Consider the following 16,747-nt stretch of genomic DNA (forward strand, 5'->3'; position numbering starts at 1 on the left):
ATTCATAATAAATTTTTGAATGCAATATTGAGTAATCTAACGATAGAGAAGTAATTGATTATTAATTTATAAACGTAAAATAAACATGAATATACAATAACAACAAAATCTTTTCCTATTAAGTGGGGTCGGTTATATGAATCTTAAAATGTCATTACGCTCGGTTCTATGTCATTTCTTTCGTTAGATCCAAGTACTCTAAGTCTTTTCTTAGAGTCTCTTCCAAAGTCTTCCCAGGTCTTCCTCTACCCCTTCGGCCCTAAACATCTGTCCCGTAATCCCATCTTCTAACCGGAGCATTAGTAGGGCTTCGTTTCACATGTCCAAATCACCATAACCGATTTTCTCTCATTTTTCCTTCAATTTTGGCTACTCCTACTTTACCTTGGTTATCCTCATTCCTAATCTTATCCTTTCTCATGTTCCCACACATCCAACGAAGTATTCTCATCTCTGCTACACCCATTTTATGTACATGTTGATGCTTCACTGCCCAACATTCCGTGCCATAAAGCATTGCCGGCCTTATTGCTGTCCTATAAAATTTTCCCTTGAGCTTCAATGGCATACGACGATCACACAACACACCGAATGCACTCTTCCACTTCATCCATCCAGCTTGTATTATATGGTTGAGGTCTTCATCCAACTCTGCGTTCTTTTGCAAGATATAAACATGAATATACCATAAAAAAAATAAATAAAAAATAGGGTTATGATACAAAATGGTCCCTGAATTTTGCATTATCAATAGAAATGGTCCCTGAGATTGTCCACCATCCATAATTTTGGTCCTTCTGTTAGAAATGATTTTGGGCAATTTTCAAAGCTTTGTAACTCAATCGTTTCTTAACCAAATTCGACCCATAATATATCAAAATGAAGATAGTAAAGTGTAGAATAAGATTATACCTATTTGGAAGCCCAATGGTTGCCGGAGATGGCCGGAAAATAGCCTGAAAGGTGACTGGTCCGCCAGAAAACTGGAAAACTCGCGGGAAACTGGGTAAACTTTAAACGTTCATAACTTCTTCAATACTCAACCAAATCGAGTGATTCAAAAACGAAAATAATACTTCTTGACGAGACGAAGAGAATGGTACCTCTTTCGAAGGCTAACTCGCTGTGGTTTGGTCGGACAACGGCTCAAAAGTGGCTAATCATTTTCGAGTTAGCCACTTTCGAGCAGTTTTTCGGCCAAACCACGGCGATTTAGCAGTAAAGAAAGATACCATTCTCTTGATCTCGTCGAGAAGTATGATTTTCGTTTTTGAATCACTTGATTTCGTTGAGTATTGAAAAAGTTATGAATGTTTAAATTTTACCCAATTTTCAGCAAGTTTTCCAGTTTTCCTGCGGACCAGTCACCTTTCAGACTATTTTCCAGCCATCTCTGGCAATCATTAGGCTTCCAAATAGGTATAATCTTGTTTGACACTTCTTATCTTCATTTTGATATATTATGAGTCGAATTTGGTTAAAAATTGATTGAGTTACGAAGTTTTGAAAATTGCCCAAAGAGTTTTTAACAGAATGACCAAAATCATGGATAGTGGATAATCTTAGAGACCATTTCTATTGATTTTCAATTTGAGCCACCATTTTTATTGATCATGCAAATCTCAGAAACCATTTTGTATAATAACCCTAAAAAATAATAATAAAAAAAACCATCCCTGTGAAAAGAGTTGAGGATGGCACGTAAACTGGACCAGAAGCAGAAGCAGGCCCAAGTATTTGGTAAAATAATTGGGGGTTTGTGAGGTCTACACACTCTACACTCTTTGTCCATGTGCTTTTAGCCTTTTCGTAGGCTACAAAAGTGAAGAAGCAAAAGCTTAGGATTCTTACATTTCAATTTTTATCGTCACCATTTAGAAAACTAAAAGTTAAAAACTATTATCAAAACAAGTTTTTCAGTTTTACAATCACAGAAAAATAGAAAAATCCAATTGTGAGAAATTATACATCGAAGGAAAATCGTTGAACAACATTTTGTAACGAAACAATTAATTTACTAATACAACATACTAATACAAATCCCAGAATAAGGTCTAGTTTGTTAATCTCCAAGATAACAATATCATTAAGCTCTTCAGTCTCTACGCCTTGGAGTTTAATTTGGCACGTCTCTCGTCATACGATGCTGCGATCAATTGAGGAAGAGTTATAATTTGATGAGTGAAGTTACAAAATATTACTAATGCAAGTACACAAACAACTACAAACAGAGAATAATGCTAGCAAGGACTAATACTACTACTGGATGCAAAAAGTTTATATCAATACTAAGAAAACGCGGGTTAATCGATACAGAATAAGCCCTAAATTTTGGAGATACCGATGCTCATAAGGTACCCAAAATCGTACTATCTCCCACAAATCACCTACCTCCCTCACTCGAAAGTACAATATCTTTCTATTTCTTTCCACCCAAGCTACACCAAAAAACAGCCATCACCAAACGCCTCCCAGCACCATTCCCTTTTCCCTCAGAAAACGGATACCTCTCACACAACAAAGCAGTACATGAGACCGGAAGTGCCTGACTCAAACGAGCTTCCCTGAACAGCCTCAACCACAAAGACAACCCATTTTGATGTGGTGGTTTATGTTTATTGATTTATTTTTGTACGGTGTGAAGGAAATCATGATAACCACATGCAACATGAGAAATCATGATAATCTTGTCACAGAGAACACAATGCAAGCTAGACACTCTTGAAAGCACATTTTATATATTGCATAACATAAAGTAAGCCACCATAGAGTATATCCTAACATTTTCCAACTAATTAATGAGGATGTCACCTGCACAACGTTCCATTTTTTTTGTTATAATCGGTTCTGTGCGGTTTACAAAGAGACGGTAGCACTTACGCTCAGTTGGCCGCGACACTAGAGGGACATGGGCACATTTCTTCTTGATTGTTCTATTTTCCAAGGAACTCTGATCTGAGAAAACAAAGGTGGTCCCAGAAATAGGCAATAAGCATACAGCAAATGTTAATAGTATTCAACGGAAATATATGAGGAACATTACTTTCAGCACCTTTTTCTATTGGCAAACAGCTCCGAAGAGCCTCATGGAAGATTGCAGCTTGGAGATGATAATTTTGGCATTCTTTTGCCAAGTGTACACGCAACGCTTGCCCAGCATCTAGAGGAACATGTGAAAAACACACATTCAGAAGTTATAGAGACATAGCATGGGCTGTTTATAGTTCAGCAACCATATAAGTACCTGAAGAACAAGTGAACTTGAGACCCTCAAATTCACAGGACTGAAGAACCAATGGGATCTCTGGGGCCATGGTATATTGAGGTTTTCTTGGGGTTCTGCTCGTATCCAGTAATGCATCAACCACCTACAAATTAAAATACTTAAATCTCAGTTATTTTCATGTAACAAAAGTGAAAACTTAAGTAGAGGGCATTTCAAGCCTAGGTGTCCTCAAAGCAAAAGGAAGATGCTGCCATGGGCGGTTAAACCCAGGCTATGGGTCGATCTTAGTGGTTTCCATATCACTGGAACTTCCAAATCAAACTCCAATGGTGGGCATGTTTTTTGTTTAAACAATCTTTATTATGAACAGAAAATCCTCAACAGTATCACCTTGATTGTCAAACAGTCAAATTATAGCAAAGAAACAGGCACAGCATACCGTGTTGCTTTAAAATGGTCCCAACTGAATACTTTTCTTTTAGCTTTCACGGAAATCTTTGGAGTAGTATATTAAGGGAATTCAGAAAGCAGATGTTAGGAAGAGGCATCTGGCTAGATGCAATCATTCGCATGTGTGAAATAATATCCCGATTACTGTTACCTTCACTAGTAGAATGCTCACATTTACAGCGATTTCGGATACATCTCAGACTTATGTGCACACCAGTATGATGCCTTTAAGAGATACAAAAAACTGATAATTTTGAGGTGCTATGTTTTTCTTTTGCATTTCTTAACACTTAAACAAGCATAACCCAAACTCCAGCAATCAATCTATCAAAACGACATTTGATACTCACATCAGGAGATTCATGACCTTGGCCGATCAAGAATAGCACAGCAACCATGCATCTGACCTGGTGCCAGAGGAAAGCACTACCTTTAATTTTAATTGCCCAAAGCTGGTTCTCGTCAAACCTGAAAATAAATGCAATATTATAAACCAAACCTCCCAACAATCCCTTCAGGAAAATCTCAATACAGAAACTCTTCATTTTGGCATGTTGATAAAATCAGATAGTGAACTATGCATTCAAAAGATGATGCCGAAAGTAGCAGACAAAAAAGTTGGAAAAAAGATTTGCAGAAACAAAAAGAAACTAAGTTTTTTCTGGAAATGACAACTGAATCACTGATACAAGAAAACAAAAAAAATACAAGTTTGACTGCCATGATCAGGTATAAAGGGCAATTGACTTGGCCAATTATAAACGAATATTTTCTTTTTTCAAGTACAGTCTGCACTCACATTTACATGCATAAAAAACAAAATTGAGCAAAAGTAAGCAACTGAGAAGAAAAATGAAATATTCACAGAACTTGGTGAACGCGATACTTGCGCATATCTCAGTTGTGTCAAAGTTAAGCAATTAGGGTAATGCAAATCAACTAAATGTAAAAACGAAAAAATAAAGGGGAGAAAAGGGTCAGAAAAATTAGCTACCCATGTCAACCTCACATCACAAGGAGAGACTGCAAATGAAGTGATTTTTCGCCTATAGTTGTGTACATTTAGTGCATCCATTTTACAAAAGTTTCTGAAGTCGTGTTCACCAACAAATTTCCTACCAGCACTCTCCACAGCCTGGCTAAACATGAACCAGAAAAAACCATGTTTGTGTTCTCTTAACTCCAATCCAGGAGCATGAAAATGCATTCGAAACGTTCCAAAAGAGAAGAACTACGTACCAAGAGATTCAGGTTTTGTCCCCAAAATAAATAATAGTACTCCCTCCCTAAACAGCTAAACCTGTATTTGACCAAGGAAAGCAACGAATTACTCTCATGCATAAGGTCATTAAAGTGACCTAACAAAAAAGAGGGTCAGGACTCAGTACAGTTATGGAATACAGTGAACTGTTAGAAAGCCTCAACCATATAAGCATCAGAGATTAAATATGAATATTTTTAGCAATTATACAGATAATGAAGTTCATAACTCAGCTATCCTCAGATGAACTGAAATTCTTCCCAAACTTTGATAATGACAATCATGGTAATCAGTTGAAAAATGCATGACATCTTAAAGCGAAACAAATCAAGACTTGTTCACCCTCTTCATAAAAGCAGGTGACAGGCTACAAAATTTCAGTTACCCACCATCTAAAACATGATAGATTAGAAGACCTAAAACACCTAATAAGGAGATTTAAATGAAATCCACCTTGTAAGAACATTTAATAAGCTGAACTTCACCTTTTTAACTAAGAAATTCCTTTTTATTGCTACAAATAATTGTCCTCCAGAATTCCAGGTTAATACTTACTTGGCACATAATTGAATATACCGCTAGCATTTATGCAAAAGGAAGCTCCAAGAAACCTTAACCAGACTCATACTATTTCACAAACACATGGATAATCTTGAGTTATGGGATAACAAAAGACACTTAACAAATAGAGGTAAGAGTCTCCTTATTTGATTATGCTTAAGAATCAATGCCATTTTCATTGTCCAATAATTTATAAGATCACTATACCAAACACTTTTAGTTAATATCAATACGTGTACATCCATTTTGTGTCTATTTTGATACAAGTGATATTATACAGTAAATTAATCTAGACTACAGGGAGAGGAACTTGAACTTGGATGCAAGGGGGGAGAATGCTCCTCTAGCTAACTGCTAATTCCATTTTGTGGCTATTAATTCAAAGAGGTCATGGAAATTCAAGAAAACTTAACTGGGTTGTAACTGCCTACTGGTATTTTATTCATTCCATATCTTTAAATGCTTGAAAATAGTCAAAATACACAAGTTTCACTAAAGAAACACCATAAAAAGGATCAACTCCACAGAGCAACTGTCATTTTAATAGGTTTATAAGATTAGTTCTTTTCCTTAAAAAAAAAAAAAAAAACAAAGATGATTTTGCAAACAAACAGAATAATTTAATATTATCATCTCAAAATAGTGGCAAATCTCATAGAAGGTAGACAAACCTGGCATTGAAATCCAATGGAACAGGACACCAGCCAAAAACTCGAATATCCTCTGGAAGAGCCCGATTCAACACCCTCACGTAATCGATTTCACCTTCTGAGAAAAGCATGAACAAAACAAAGGAGCATGTGTTATTGACGTGGAATGTGGTTAGTTCAAATTCATCTAAAACTCAAATGGTATTTAAAAAACTTAAACGGGGCCAGCAAAACAAATCACATATGGTTCAATGGTTCACGTTTTAGCACAATAAAATCTATGCTTCAAAATCTCAACTACAGTGCTAGAATCCTTTTTTGTTGCTTTATTCCACTGAAAAAACTTTTTGCTTATGTAGACCGGTAGGCTTATGCCACGCTTTTTCCGATCTTTGATCAAAACCTGTCTAAATTAATGTGAACAGCATCCCCATCCTATTCAGGACATCATCCTGGAACAGGGCAGAGATGTCCTTTATTTGAGATAAATGTAGATCTATCCTCTGCTTGGCGTTGATTAAACATTTTAGGAACTATCATTTAAGTTCTTTTCTTCTTTATACGGGGACCGAAATTTTGCCTTTATGGTTTGTTTTCTAGTCTAGTGTTTGTAGTTGGTTTGGCCTGCATGCTTTTTCGTAGTCATATGTGGACTGCTTGCACATCTTCTATTGTACTTCATTTTTCTTTTCCATAAAGTTCTTATATCTTATCAAAAACAAAAAAGCACGCTAACCATATTGCTCATTGTAAACGATTTTGTTGGAATCTTCATTATTCTCACATGTTTCCTTGAGGTTTGATCGTAAATAGAGAGCGATAACCTGCAGAAATTTTTTTTCCATATTCTCAACAATCATATTTAAAAGAAATAAAAGTAGTAGCATCAGAGCTGGTACCAAGCAAGGTTCTATTCTTTTCCTTTTAGGAGGAAACAAAGCATCAAGCAAGGTTGTAAATATAGACATCAGTAATTCATTCCATCTGCAGATATGTGGCAGAAATTACAAAAATGACCACAAAAAAAATTCTTTAAAACATGGGAATTTGAATGAAACTCGTGGAAATGTTGAACCAACCAATAATTCACCAATCAATCCTGCAAAAATGCAATATAGTATATCTCTGACACACGACATTTAAGTCCCAAAAAAAAAAAAGAAAAAGAAAAATGCTCCTGATACATGACATTGAAACTTAAAAACTACGTGCAAAAACATCCTTCTTCCACTTTTTATAACAATCGAGACAGTATTAGCTAAAATTTAATAATAATAAAAAAAAAATACACCTTGCACATAATATTCAAGTTTCAAGTATATGTGTCTACACACACACACACACACACACATACATACATACATTCGTAGTGCACATTGTTTTTAGTTTTCACCTTACATGTCTTACATTTATCCAAGATATATTATTTTGTGAAGTTTACAGGCTTAATTGATGAATTATTGATTGGTTTCGCATTAACAGTTGCATTTCTTAAAAGAAAAATTGATTATTTCTGTAACTTTTACCAATATTGTCACTGATATATTAATAAATGACAACAATGTTAATTACATGAATATATAAATAAATTGGTATTTAGCATCATTGTCATTTGTTAATATATTCCCCCCGACATCCACATTTTAATCTTGACTTTATCTAGGATAGCATTTGGTAATCTACTTCTAGCATCTTTCAACTATTACAGCATGAGATTCAAAAGATGATTCAAGCATAGTTCAGTTTAACCTACTATTGAGGAATGCGCAACTAATAATCATAAGAATACCCAACAAATATGTATACAGTTATTCCAACTATATAATCACCAACCACCAAAACTTAAATAGAAAGATTTTGCATCAACTTACTTGCCCAACAGCAGATACTCCCTTGTCAGTTCTACCACATCTTGAGTATTGTGATTCCTTCTTGTCACCAACTAAAAGTCTTGTCTTCTCAAGGGCTTTAAAAATTTCAGACTGCATATTTTCCAGAGCATAAGATGAAACTCAGGTAAAAGTTAGAAAATAAGAGCAGTAATATGAGAATCATTACCTCAATGGTTGGATCCATTTGTGCCTCTGAAGCAAAACCATAAAACCTGTAATGTAGCACATAAGAGTTCAAAAGGCCTTCTACATCCCATGATCTTTATAACGGTATTCGGTTCTTTCTAGCCTACTGGATGTGCAATATTATTCTAGAAATCTTGCCTAATTCCTCATAAATGATAATGAAGAAAAAGGAGAAAAATGATAATTCTTTCTTAAGAAGAAAGGCAAAAGCTAAGATTTCAACATAAATTCATCTTAGTTGTAGAAAGTACCTCTGCCCAAAATACATGACTTTCAGAGCAACATATCTCTTAGGGAGGTGATTCATGATCCTTGTGATATGACCTGTGTACAAACATAGAGATTTAAAATTCGAATATATGAACATGTGTGTGTAAAAGTCATTAACCAGAATAGACTTTTCAAAAGGAGAGCTTCCTAAAAGAAGCATGTTATTGATTTTAAAATACAACTACTACTGAATTATAAAAATTGGACAACAACATTAAACAAAGTACTTATGCAAGAGTCAATGCACCGGTTTATTGAAAAAACATAGAAAAAAACTATGAACCACATGAGTGAAAAAGAGTGGGATGGAGAGAGAGATCGAAGGACCTTAAGAAAATATATTTACGGTTATCAACTAGTCAGGTTGGGTTATCCTGGCATCTTATGCCACAAGTTTTATTACTTTTATTTTGAAAAGTAAATTCAAAGAATTAAACCTGGCACTGTCTCTTTTACTTTCTCATTGGTGGTCTTCTTACTTCCAGAGTTTGATTTCTTGCTTTTCTCAACTGAACTATCAAAACTTACAGAACCATCAGGCTTTTTCTCTTTCTGCATCATAACATGCTCATCTTCAGAAAACCAAAAAGATAAACACAAACAAAAGAAAAAGTACAACCAATAAGAAGGGGATATTACTTTTCTGGTTAAAGTTACAGCACCTTTTTTCTTGAATTGTGTTTGTTGTCTAAAATCATGTGTCAAATTTAATCCTTCTTTTAATCATTAGTCTGCATATCTAAAGGGTTTACTATACCTTTTTGAAGAAATTAGCAGCAATGCCCTTGAATAGTTAGTATTGATTACCCTCTGGTTTGAGTCAGTGACAGTTGGTCCTTGTGTTTTAAAAATTGACAAAAACCCCTACAGTTATGAATCATTACAACATTGACCCTCCATTAAACTAGTCAAGTTAACCTTTGCTTAGCACTCAGCTGGCCCATTTTTACTTACAAGGTGTCCAGTTTGATGACACATGGATTACTAGATACTATATGGACAGCAAATAATAATTTTTTTTCAAGGAAAACCTTACCTTGAAGAAGGGCCCTTCAACATCATCCTAGTGCCTTGTGTGCAAAATATAAGCCCACTGAGTTCCTCTTAATAAAGAACATATTGATTAACTTGGCAGTTTGACGAACAAAGGAGCTAATGGTAGAATAGTTGCAACTTTAAGGGTGGACAACTGTTATATGCCCTAAACGACAAGGGTGCAAAATGCAATTGACCCTAACGAGTAAACTATTGAAAATAATAACTGAAAGGGTTATTATACAAAATGGTCCCTGAGATTTGCATGATCAATAGAAATGGTCCTTGAGACTGAAAATCAATAGAAATGGTCCCTGAGATTTGCATGATCAATAGAAATGGTCCCTGAGATTGTCCACCATCTATGATTTTTGGTCCTTCCGTTAAAAACGATTTTGGGCAATTTTCAAAACTTTGTAACTCAATCGTTTCTTAACCAAATTCGACCCATAATATATCAAAATGAAGATAGGAAAGTGTAGAATAAGATTATACCTATTTGGAAGCCCAATGGTTGCCGGAGATGACCGGAAAATAGCCTGAAAGGTGACTGGTCCGCCGGAAAACTGAAAAACTCGCCGGAACTTCTTCAATACTCAACCAAATCGAGTGATTCAAAAACGAAAATAATACATCTTGACGAGATGAAGAGAATGGTATCTTTTTTGAAGGCTAACTCGTCGTGGTTTGGTCGGACAATGGCTCGAAAGTGGCTAACCATTTTCGAGCAGTTTTCTGGCCAAACCACGATGAGTTAGCAATAAAGAAAGATACAATTCTCTTCGTCTCGTCGAGAAGTATGATTTTCGTTTTTGAATCACTCGATTTCTTGAGTATTGAAGAAGTTATGAACGTTTAAAGTTTACCCAGTTTCCGGCGAGTTTTCCAATTTTCCTGCAGACCAATCATCTTTCAGGCTATTTTTCGGCCATCTCCGGCAATCATTAGGCTTCAAAATAGGTATAATCTTGTTCTACACTTTCTTATCTTCATTTTGAAATATTATGGGTTGAATTTGGTTAAGAATCAATTGAGTTATGAAGCTTTGAAAATTGCCCAAAGAGTTTTTAACGGAAGAACCAAAATCATGGATGGTGGACAATCTTTCTATTGATTTTCAATCTCAGGGACCATTTCTATTGATCATGCAAATCTCAAGGACCATTTTGTATAATAACCCTAATTGAAATGCAAGAGATACAACTGGCACGTGATTCCCTATCCTTTCCCTCAAACTTTGAAATACCCCAAGTTTCATTATATACGTGATATAAAGTTGTACAAAACCTAATGCAAAATTAGGGGTAACATCAAAATATTAGAAAGTGAATTTTGCTACATGTGATATCCGAATCACAAGTATAGTACTTTGATGAACATTAGTTTTAGATGCTTTCGAAAATATAAAATTTGTGGAAAAAGCAGATATGTATAATGAAAACAATGATATTTCATAGTTCAAAAAAAAAAAAAAAAAAAAAACCTTGAGGAAACAAATTTTGAGATTGATTGTAATAAAATTTGGTCAAAGGTGACATTTTCGTGGATTCTTTGTACTTGTATATAATAGAACCATAGTTGTTTATCAACTCTAGTTTTCTTCTATACATTTTTTTCAACCAAATATTCCATTGTGCTACAACATCTACGATTAACTCAAAATAAGAGTTTAGTCAGGATTTAATATTTATTAAGAAAGTCAAAGATTAAACAGTAAAATAGGTATCTGATTTTATCATATAGAAGAACGATGGGAAAAACAGAATATTAAGCAAAAGATAACAAACCTCATGACAGCAACAATTTGCAAGTTGAGATGACAATTTGGCATTCACAACCTCTAATTCCTGGATTTTTAGTTGCAAATAAGTTATTAGAACTATACATTCGTTAAAACAAAAGTAATACTTAGAAATGAATCTGGGATTATGGAATGACTACAAAAAACAATTCAAACTAATGTGTTTGAAAAATTAGGTTTCAGCAATACAAAACCTATCACGGCCTTATATGCATCTACCACCAAAAGAAAACTAGTTAAAAACAGACCAAAATGGCAACAAAAAGTAATGCCATTCCATTGAAAACAAATTGAGTTCATGATAGTTCTATTTGAACCTCAAATTTGCTTGAATTTTTTTTTATCAATATCAAATTTGCTTGATTAAGCCCCGCCGCGCCCCCCCCCCCCCCCCCCCCCCTTTTTCTCTTTTTTTTTTTTTACACAGCGATGTCACCATTAAAACAAATGAGACCAATGTCTTTCTCTAACTTTTCATCCTCCCCGTCCTATCTTCCTCCTTTTGCAGAGGCATTGAACTGGCACCTCTGCAACCAAACATGCAGTGATATCACCATAAACAAATGATGTGAAACAAGAAACTACAAAAGAAAAAGTAAGCTAAAAAGTAAAGGGTGACATTATCTTGGTCTTTTACCTTCTAAACCAAATTAGTTTCTTTTGCGAAGGCACTAAAATCACTCACACCCTCAGGCTTCTCCCCAACTAGACTCTTCTGATGTAAATCTAACCACATTAAAATGTCCCTTCCCCACTCTGTTAGTGAAGGGCATGAACTCAGGACTACCACTAAAGTCAACAATCAGTCACCTTAGGCTTAGTGGAGTCTGAAAAATTCTTTCAATACTCACTCGACCAGAAAACCTTGTGTGTTCCATATAACTAAAATTCCCCTAGACTTTCCCAAAAAGGTAATAAATTCCTTTTCCTTATACCTAGCTCTACATGAGCTGCTACAATTCTTCAAAAACTAACAATCTACTTTATCTTGACTGAAGGATTTATACAATACCAGAATCGAAATACTCCTCCTTGACACTAGGTTTGTGCAAAGTAACAGTCAACCTACTTAGTCAAAGCCAAATTATCATCCCATGTTCAAAATTGTCACTCCTAGTTTTTCTCTCTGTCTTCTTTCCTGTCCCCCAACTCCTACTCTTGTTTACTAGAAATGGAACTAACGATCAGTTCATTTTCTTCCCAAGAAGTTTCCAGTTTACTCCACCCTTCCTCGTCAAATGGGCTCGTCTCCTTTTTCATACCCACATCCCACAACCTCTCATCTCTCTTGGCTATTCTTTACCTCTCGCATAACTTAAATTGTTACCAACTTACCATCATCCCCACAACATACATTACCTATACCTACAGAGTGACTTTCCGAACATGATGGGTGATACCCGACCTGCAAGCCTTCATACTGACACTACTTGTAAGTCAGATTCTAGTAACCTCGCCCCCCAACAAGCGCAACACGGGAAAATATAATAGGGAAACAATCTAAATACACTAGAATTACATTTACATGAGAACTTATTAGAACAAAAAGAAGATAAACGAAGACGAGAACTTAAAGCGAAGTCATCCACTATTTTTAAGCTTCGATTATTCAAGGAAAATGAGCAAATAAATAGCTGAGAGTCATGATGATTATGTTATAATGCAGTAATAAGTAATTAAATTAACCATAATCAAGGCGGAGATTTGTTCTCTAAGCAACAAAACCAGCAACAGTTATAAGCTATAGTAATACAGAATGCATTGTTTGATTAGAATCTACCAGAATTACTTGATTTTTCATGAAAAAACTGCATAGAATCGATGGGATTTGGGTCATTTGAGGTTCTTTTTTCAACCACATTTTCTCACTGACCAAACAAGAGAAAATAAGAGAGAGAGAGAGAGAGAGAGAGAGAGAGAGAGAGAGAGTACCTGAACTCTGTGCTTGAGGGAGTCGACCAGGGACTGTAGGTTGGTGATGGGGTCTCTGTCCGCGACTTCCATGGACATGGTCAACCGATTGGTATGGGGGCTCGTTCCTCTGATGATTTTGGTCGTTTCTACTTCCCGCAGAGAGATGGGTTGGTGGGTGATGGGTGATGATGGAGCCTGGTATGCAGAAGGCCGGGGGTGGCGGCTAGTATGGGGATTGACGGACTGGGGAGGGGGTGGCAGGGTTAAGGTTCGATTCTCGCCAGGCTGAGACGAAATTGAAAAACGTTGCTAGCCCATTGTTCTAAACAATATATATATATATATATATATATATATATAGAGAGAGAGAGAGAGAGAGAGAGAGAGAGAGAGAGAGAGAGAGAGAGAGAGAGAGAGAGAGAGAGAGAGCAGTGGGTTCAAAAAATTGAAACCCAAAAAAAAAAAAAAAAAAAAAAAAAAGAGGCACCGAACATCAAATTGAAATCGAAAAATAAAAATAAAAACCGAACAAAAAAAATCAAAATGAACCGAACTTTACTATTTCGATTTTGGAGATTCAGCAAATTAAACCGACTCCCTTTATACTCTGTGAATGTATGTCTATGATGTTTTTTTTGTGAAACTTTGTTGCCAAGTTTGAAACTAAGCCTAGATCTTTTTGATGAAGCATACTTGATTCAATTAGGGAGGATATTTCATTGTTTACAGGGTAAAGTTTTAGAACGCTTTGGAACTTGAAAGAGCTTCTCTATTTGTTTGCTTTTGGAATGGATATGGTCATCATTTTTCTTAGTGATTGAAATTGTTGATAGAATATGATTGGTCTATATGATTTTGTATATATACAACTACCTTCTACTTTTCCTATTTGCTTATTATTAGTTTACCAATGCAAGGCCTCATTTCTAAATTCCATATTAAGAAAGATCAAGTTTTATAAAATAATAAAAAAAAATTAAAAAAAAAAAGGGAAAAACTAACCAAACAAAACCATACCCAAAAAAAAAAAAAAAAACCATACTGAAAATACTAAAAGAAAATCAAACTAAACCAAACCTAACCAAAGTTTGCAAATTAAATGATGCGTCACAAATAAAAAATAAGTACGTTAATTAACACTTAATTAATAATTTAATTATCAACTTTCATATCATTTAACTTAGGGGTGTAGTCAATTTAAATTTCGGATTTTAATGGATTTCTTTTAGGTGATTGATTTTAAAAGATTTTAATACACTCTACAATTCCATATAGATTTTGACGGATTTATATGAATTTTTATTATAAATTTCTATGAATTTGTATGGATTTTTTCTTGAATTTACTAGGATTTTGAAAAAAAAATTGGAATCTCACACAAAGCCATGGGATCATTTTTATGAAATCATGCAGTTGAGATTAACCTCTCCAACTTTCAGTTGGGTTTCGGAATTGAAAATAAAAAAATCACAAATATTGTTCTTAATGTGATTAATAATTAGTGATTTACATCCTTTTATTTTGCTTCCTACTTTTATTTATCTAATTTTCTATGTAACTTGATTTGTGTCAATATATGGGTTAAACCCCATAATTAATTTCAAAATTTGGAACATTTGAGGCAGACTCTATCATATAGTAATCAAATTTAAGGATTCTCATTTATGGTTGGAGGTGTTTTAATCAACTAGGATTTAGAGCATTCAGATTTTCCAACTTTTGTTGCTGACTTGCGGTAGTACAGCAACCATTGCTACTCCTGTATTGGAACCAACGTAGGCCGTGAAGCTCTTCAACCGCTGGAGCTTCGATCATGTCCAGGTTTCTGGCTAATCTATGATGTTTTAGGTGAAATATTGAACTTGGGATTTGAGATTTTTTTTCTTCTTCTTTCAAGTTATAAAAAGGCAAAAACATTGAAATTCACACCAGCAATTCGTAATATTTGTTTACAATTAGAACTTGCAAAAAAAACAAAAAAAAAAAAAAAAAAAAAAAAAAATCCATAATTTATGAGGATGAAGAAGATGAAGTCGAAGACGAAGGTAGAGAAGAAAACGAGGTTGGCATGTTTTTCACTAGGTGAAAAGAAAGAAATCAGAGGGTGGAGGATAAGATTCTTGGTGGCATTTGTACTTAGACCACGACTCTCAAATCCATCAAATCCCCATTCATTAAAATCTTAGCAAATCTTTAGTATTCTCACTACATTTAAATTTTGGTGGACCTTTTATAGATCTCAATTGACTACCTGACACATCCCGATTCGGAATGTCCACTAGGACTCTAAGTCGAGTTGTGCTGGCCGACACCTGGAAGGTAACGAAACCATAAAGTGTGATGATGTGGGAAAATGTGAATAAATTTAAACCTAATAGTGCCTAAATACCAGAGTGCGCTGGTAAGAGGGAATGAACTCACGTCACACATGATTACAGAGCATAAATAAAGTACAGTAAGGTAAGACAAGGCTTATACCATCTTAGGAAGCCACCCGTACGGGGATATGCCACGAATTCTCGTCGATACGGAAACTTTGCTACTAGAACCTGGAGGGGCAAAAAACCAGAAAACGTGAATGGGCAAAAACAAAACTTTTCAAAAACCATTTCACTTGTCAAAGGTAATAACCCATCGTTGTAAAACCTGTATAATTTCCCAGAAAATAGAATACATACGTATATCAAAACCATGCTCGGAATAGCAAAATCCACATATATGCCATGTCAAATATCTCAGCATAAAATATGTAAGTCAGGTGATATAAATTGATGCAAATGATATGTCAGCCGGAGTCACTTAATATGACCTGTAAGGCTGAATCTATAGCTCATCCATCTAGCCGGAGTTACCTAATATAACATGTACGGCTTAACCAATAGCTCAACAAGTATGCCTGCACATAAGTCGGAACCACCTAAAGTAGTCTCAGGACTGGATGTAAATAAATACGATCAAGTGCTACGATGATGTGAAGACTGTGCGAATGATCGCACGTCACCTACGAGTTGGAATCACCTATAATGATTTGTACGACAGAACTGTGCACCTAACTTGGATCCAAGGTGAGCGTATGGTGCTGGAGGTGAACATCACGTGAAAGACTGTGCCTTGACCACGAGCGGGAGCACTAACACCGGGGTGTAGGTTTATGAGTTCTAAATGCATCAAATGTAATCATAACCATGCAACTCACATCCACAATCTATAAACTCACCTGGAATTTACCTGAGTGTACGCAACACCAACAATAATATATGCAACTACTAAATGCATATTCTAAGTATAAAACATTTAGCATGGCATTCAGAACATAAAACCATTTAAATAAGTTTTCTGGGAAAAATACCAAGTATATATATATTGAAAACCAAAAGCCCACTCACTTGGAGTTGCACTACAACTCCCTAGCACACACACTGAGGCATCACGAATGATCGACGCCTAGAACAATTATCAAATCACATCTCAGAATTCATATCGATAAAATACATAATTTAC

General features: G+C 35.2%; 1 protein-coding gene across 2 annotated transcripts; it reads right to left on the reverse strand.

The window, feature by feature from the left end:
* Positions 1–1,873: 1,873 nt before the first annotated feature.
* LOC137721956 (Pseudouridine synthase family protein) lies at positions 1,874–14,080 on the reverse strand. Of its 2 annotated transcripts, XM_088694961.1 has the most exons (16): positions 13,677–14,080; positions 13,265–13,568; positions 11,319–11,378; positions 8,934–9,048; positions 8,478–8,550; positions 8,207–8,252; positions 8,020–8,130; positions 6,885–6,972; positions 6,170–6,266; positions 4,916–4,976; positions 4,681–4,811; positions 4,027–4,144; positions 3,245–3,368; positions 3,053–3,160; positions 2,881–2,955; positions 1,874–2,146 (listed from the first exon to the last, which is right to left on the reverse strand). In XM_088694961.1, the coding sequence occupies exons 2-16, from the start codon at positions 13,340–13,342 to the stop codon at positions 2,103–2,105; spliced, it is 1,329 nt and encodes a 442-aa protein (XP_088551087.1). In that variant the 5' UTR covers positions 13,343–13,568; positions 13,677–14,080; the 3' UTR covers positions 1,874–2,102. The 2 variants fall into 2 exon arrangements, with proteins under 2 accessions (XP_088551087.1, XP_088551088.1); XM_088694962.1 differs by lacking the exons at positions 4,681–4,811; positions 4,916–4,976.
* Between the last annotated feature and the right edge of the window lie 2,667 nt (positions 14,081–16,747).

This window comes from Pyrus communis, chromosome 5 (assembly GCF_041283825.1).
Source record: "Pyrus communis isolate YQ-2024b chromosome 5, ASM4128382v1, whole genome shotgun sequence".
Taxonomy (NCBI): Eukaryota; Viridiplantae; Streptophyta; class Magnoliopsida; order Rosales; family Rosaceae; genus Pyrus; species Pyrus communis.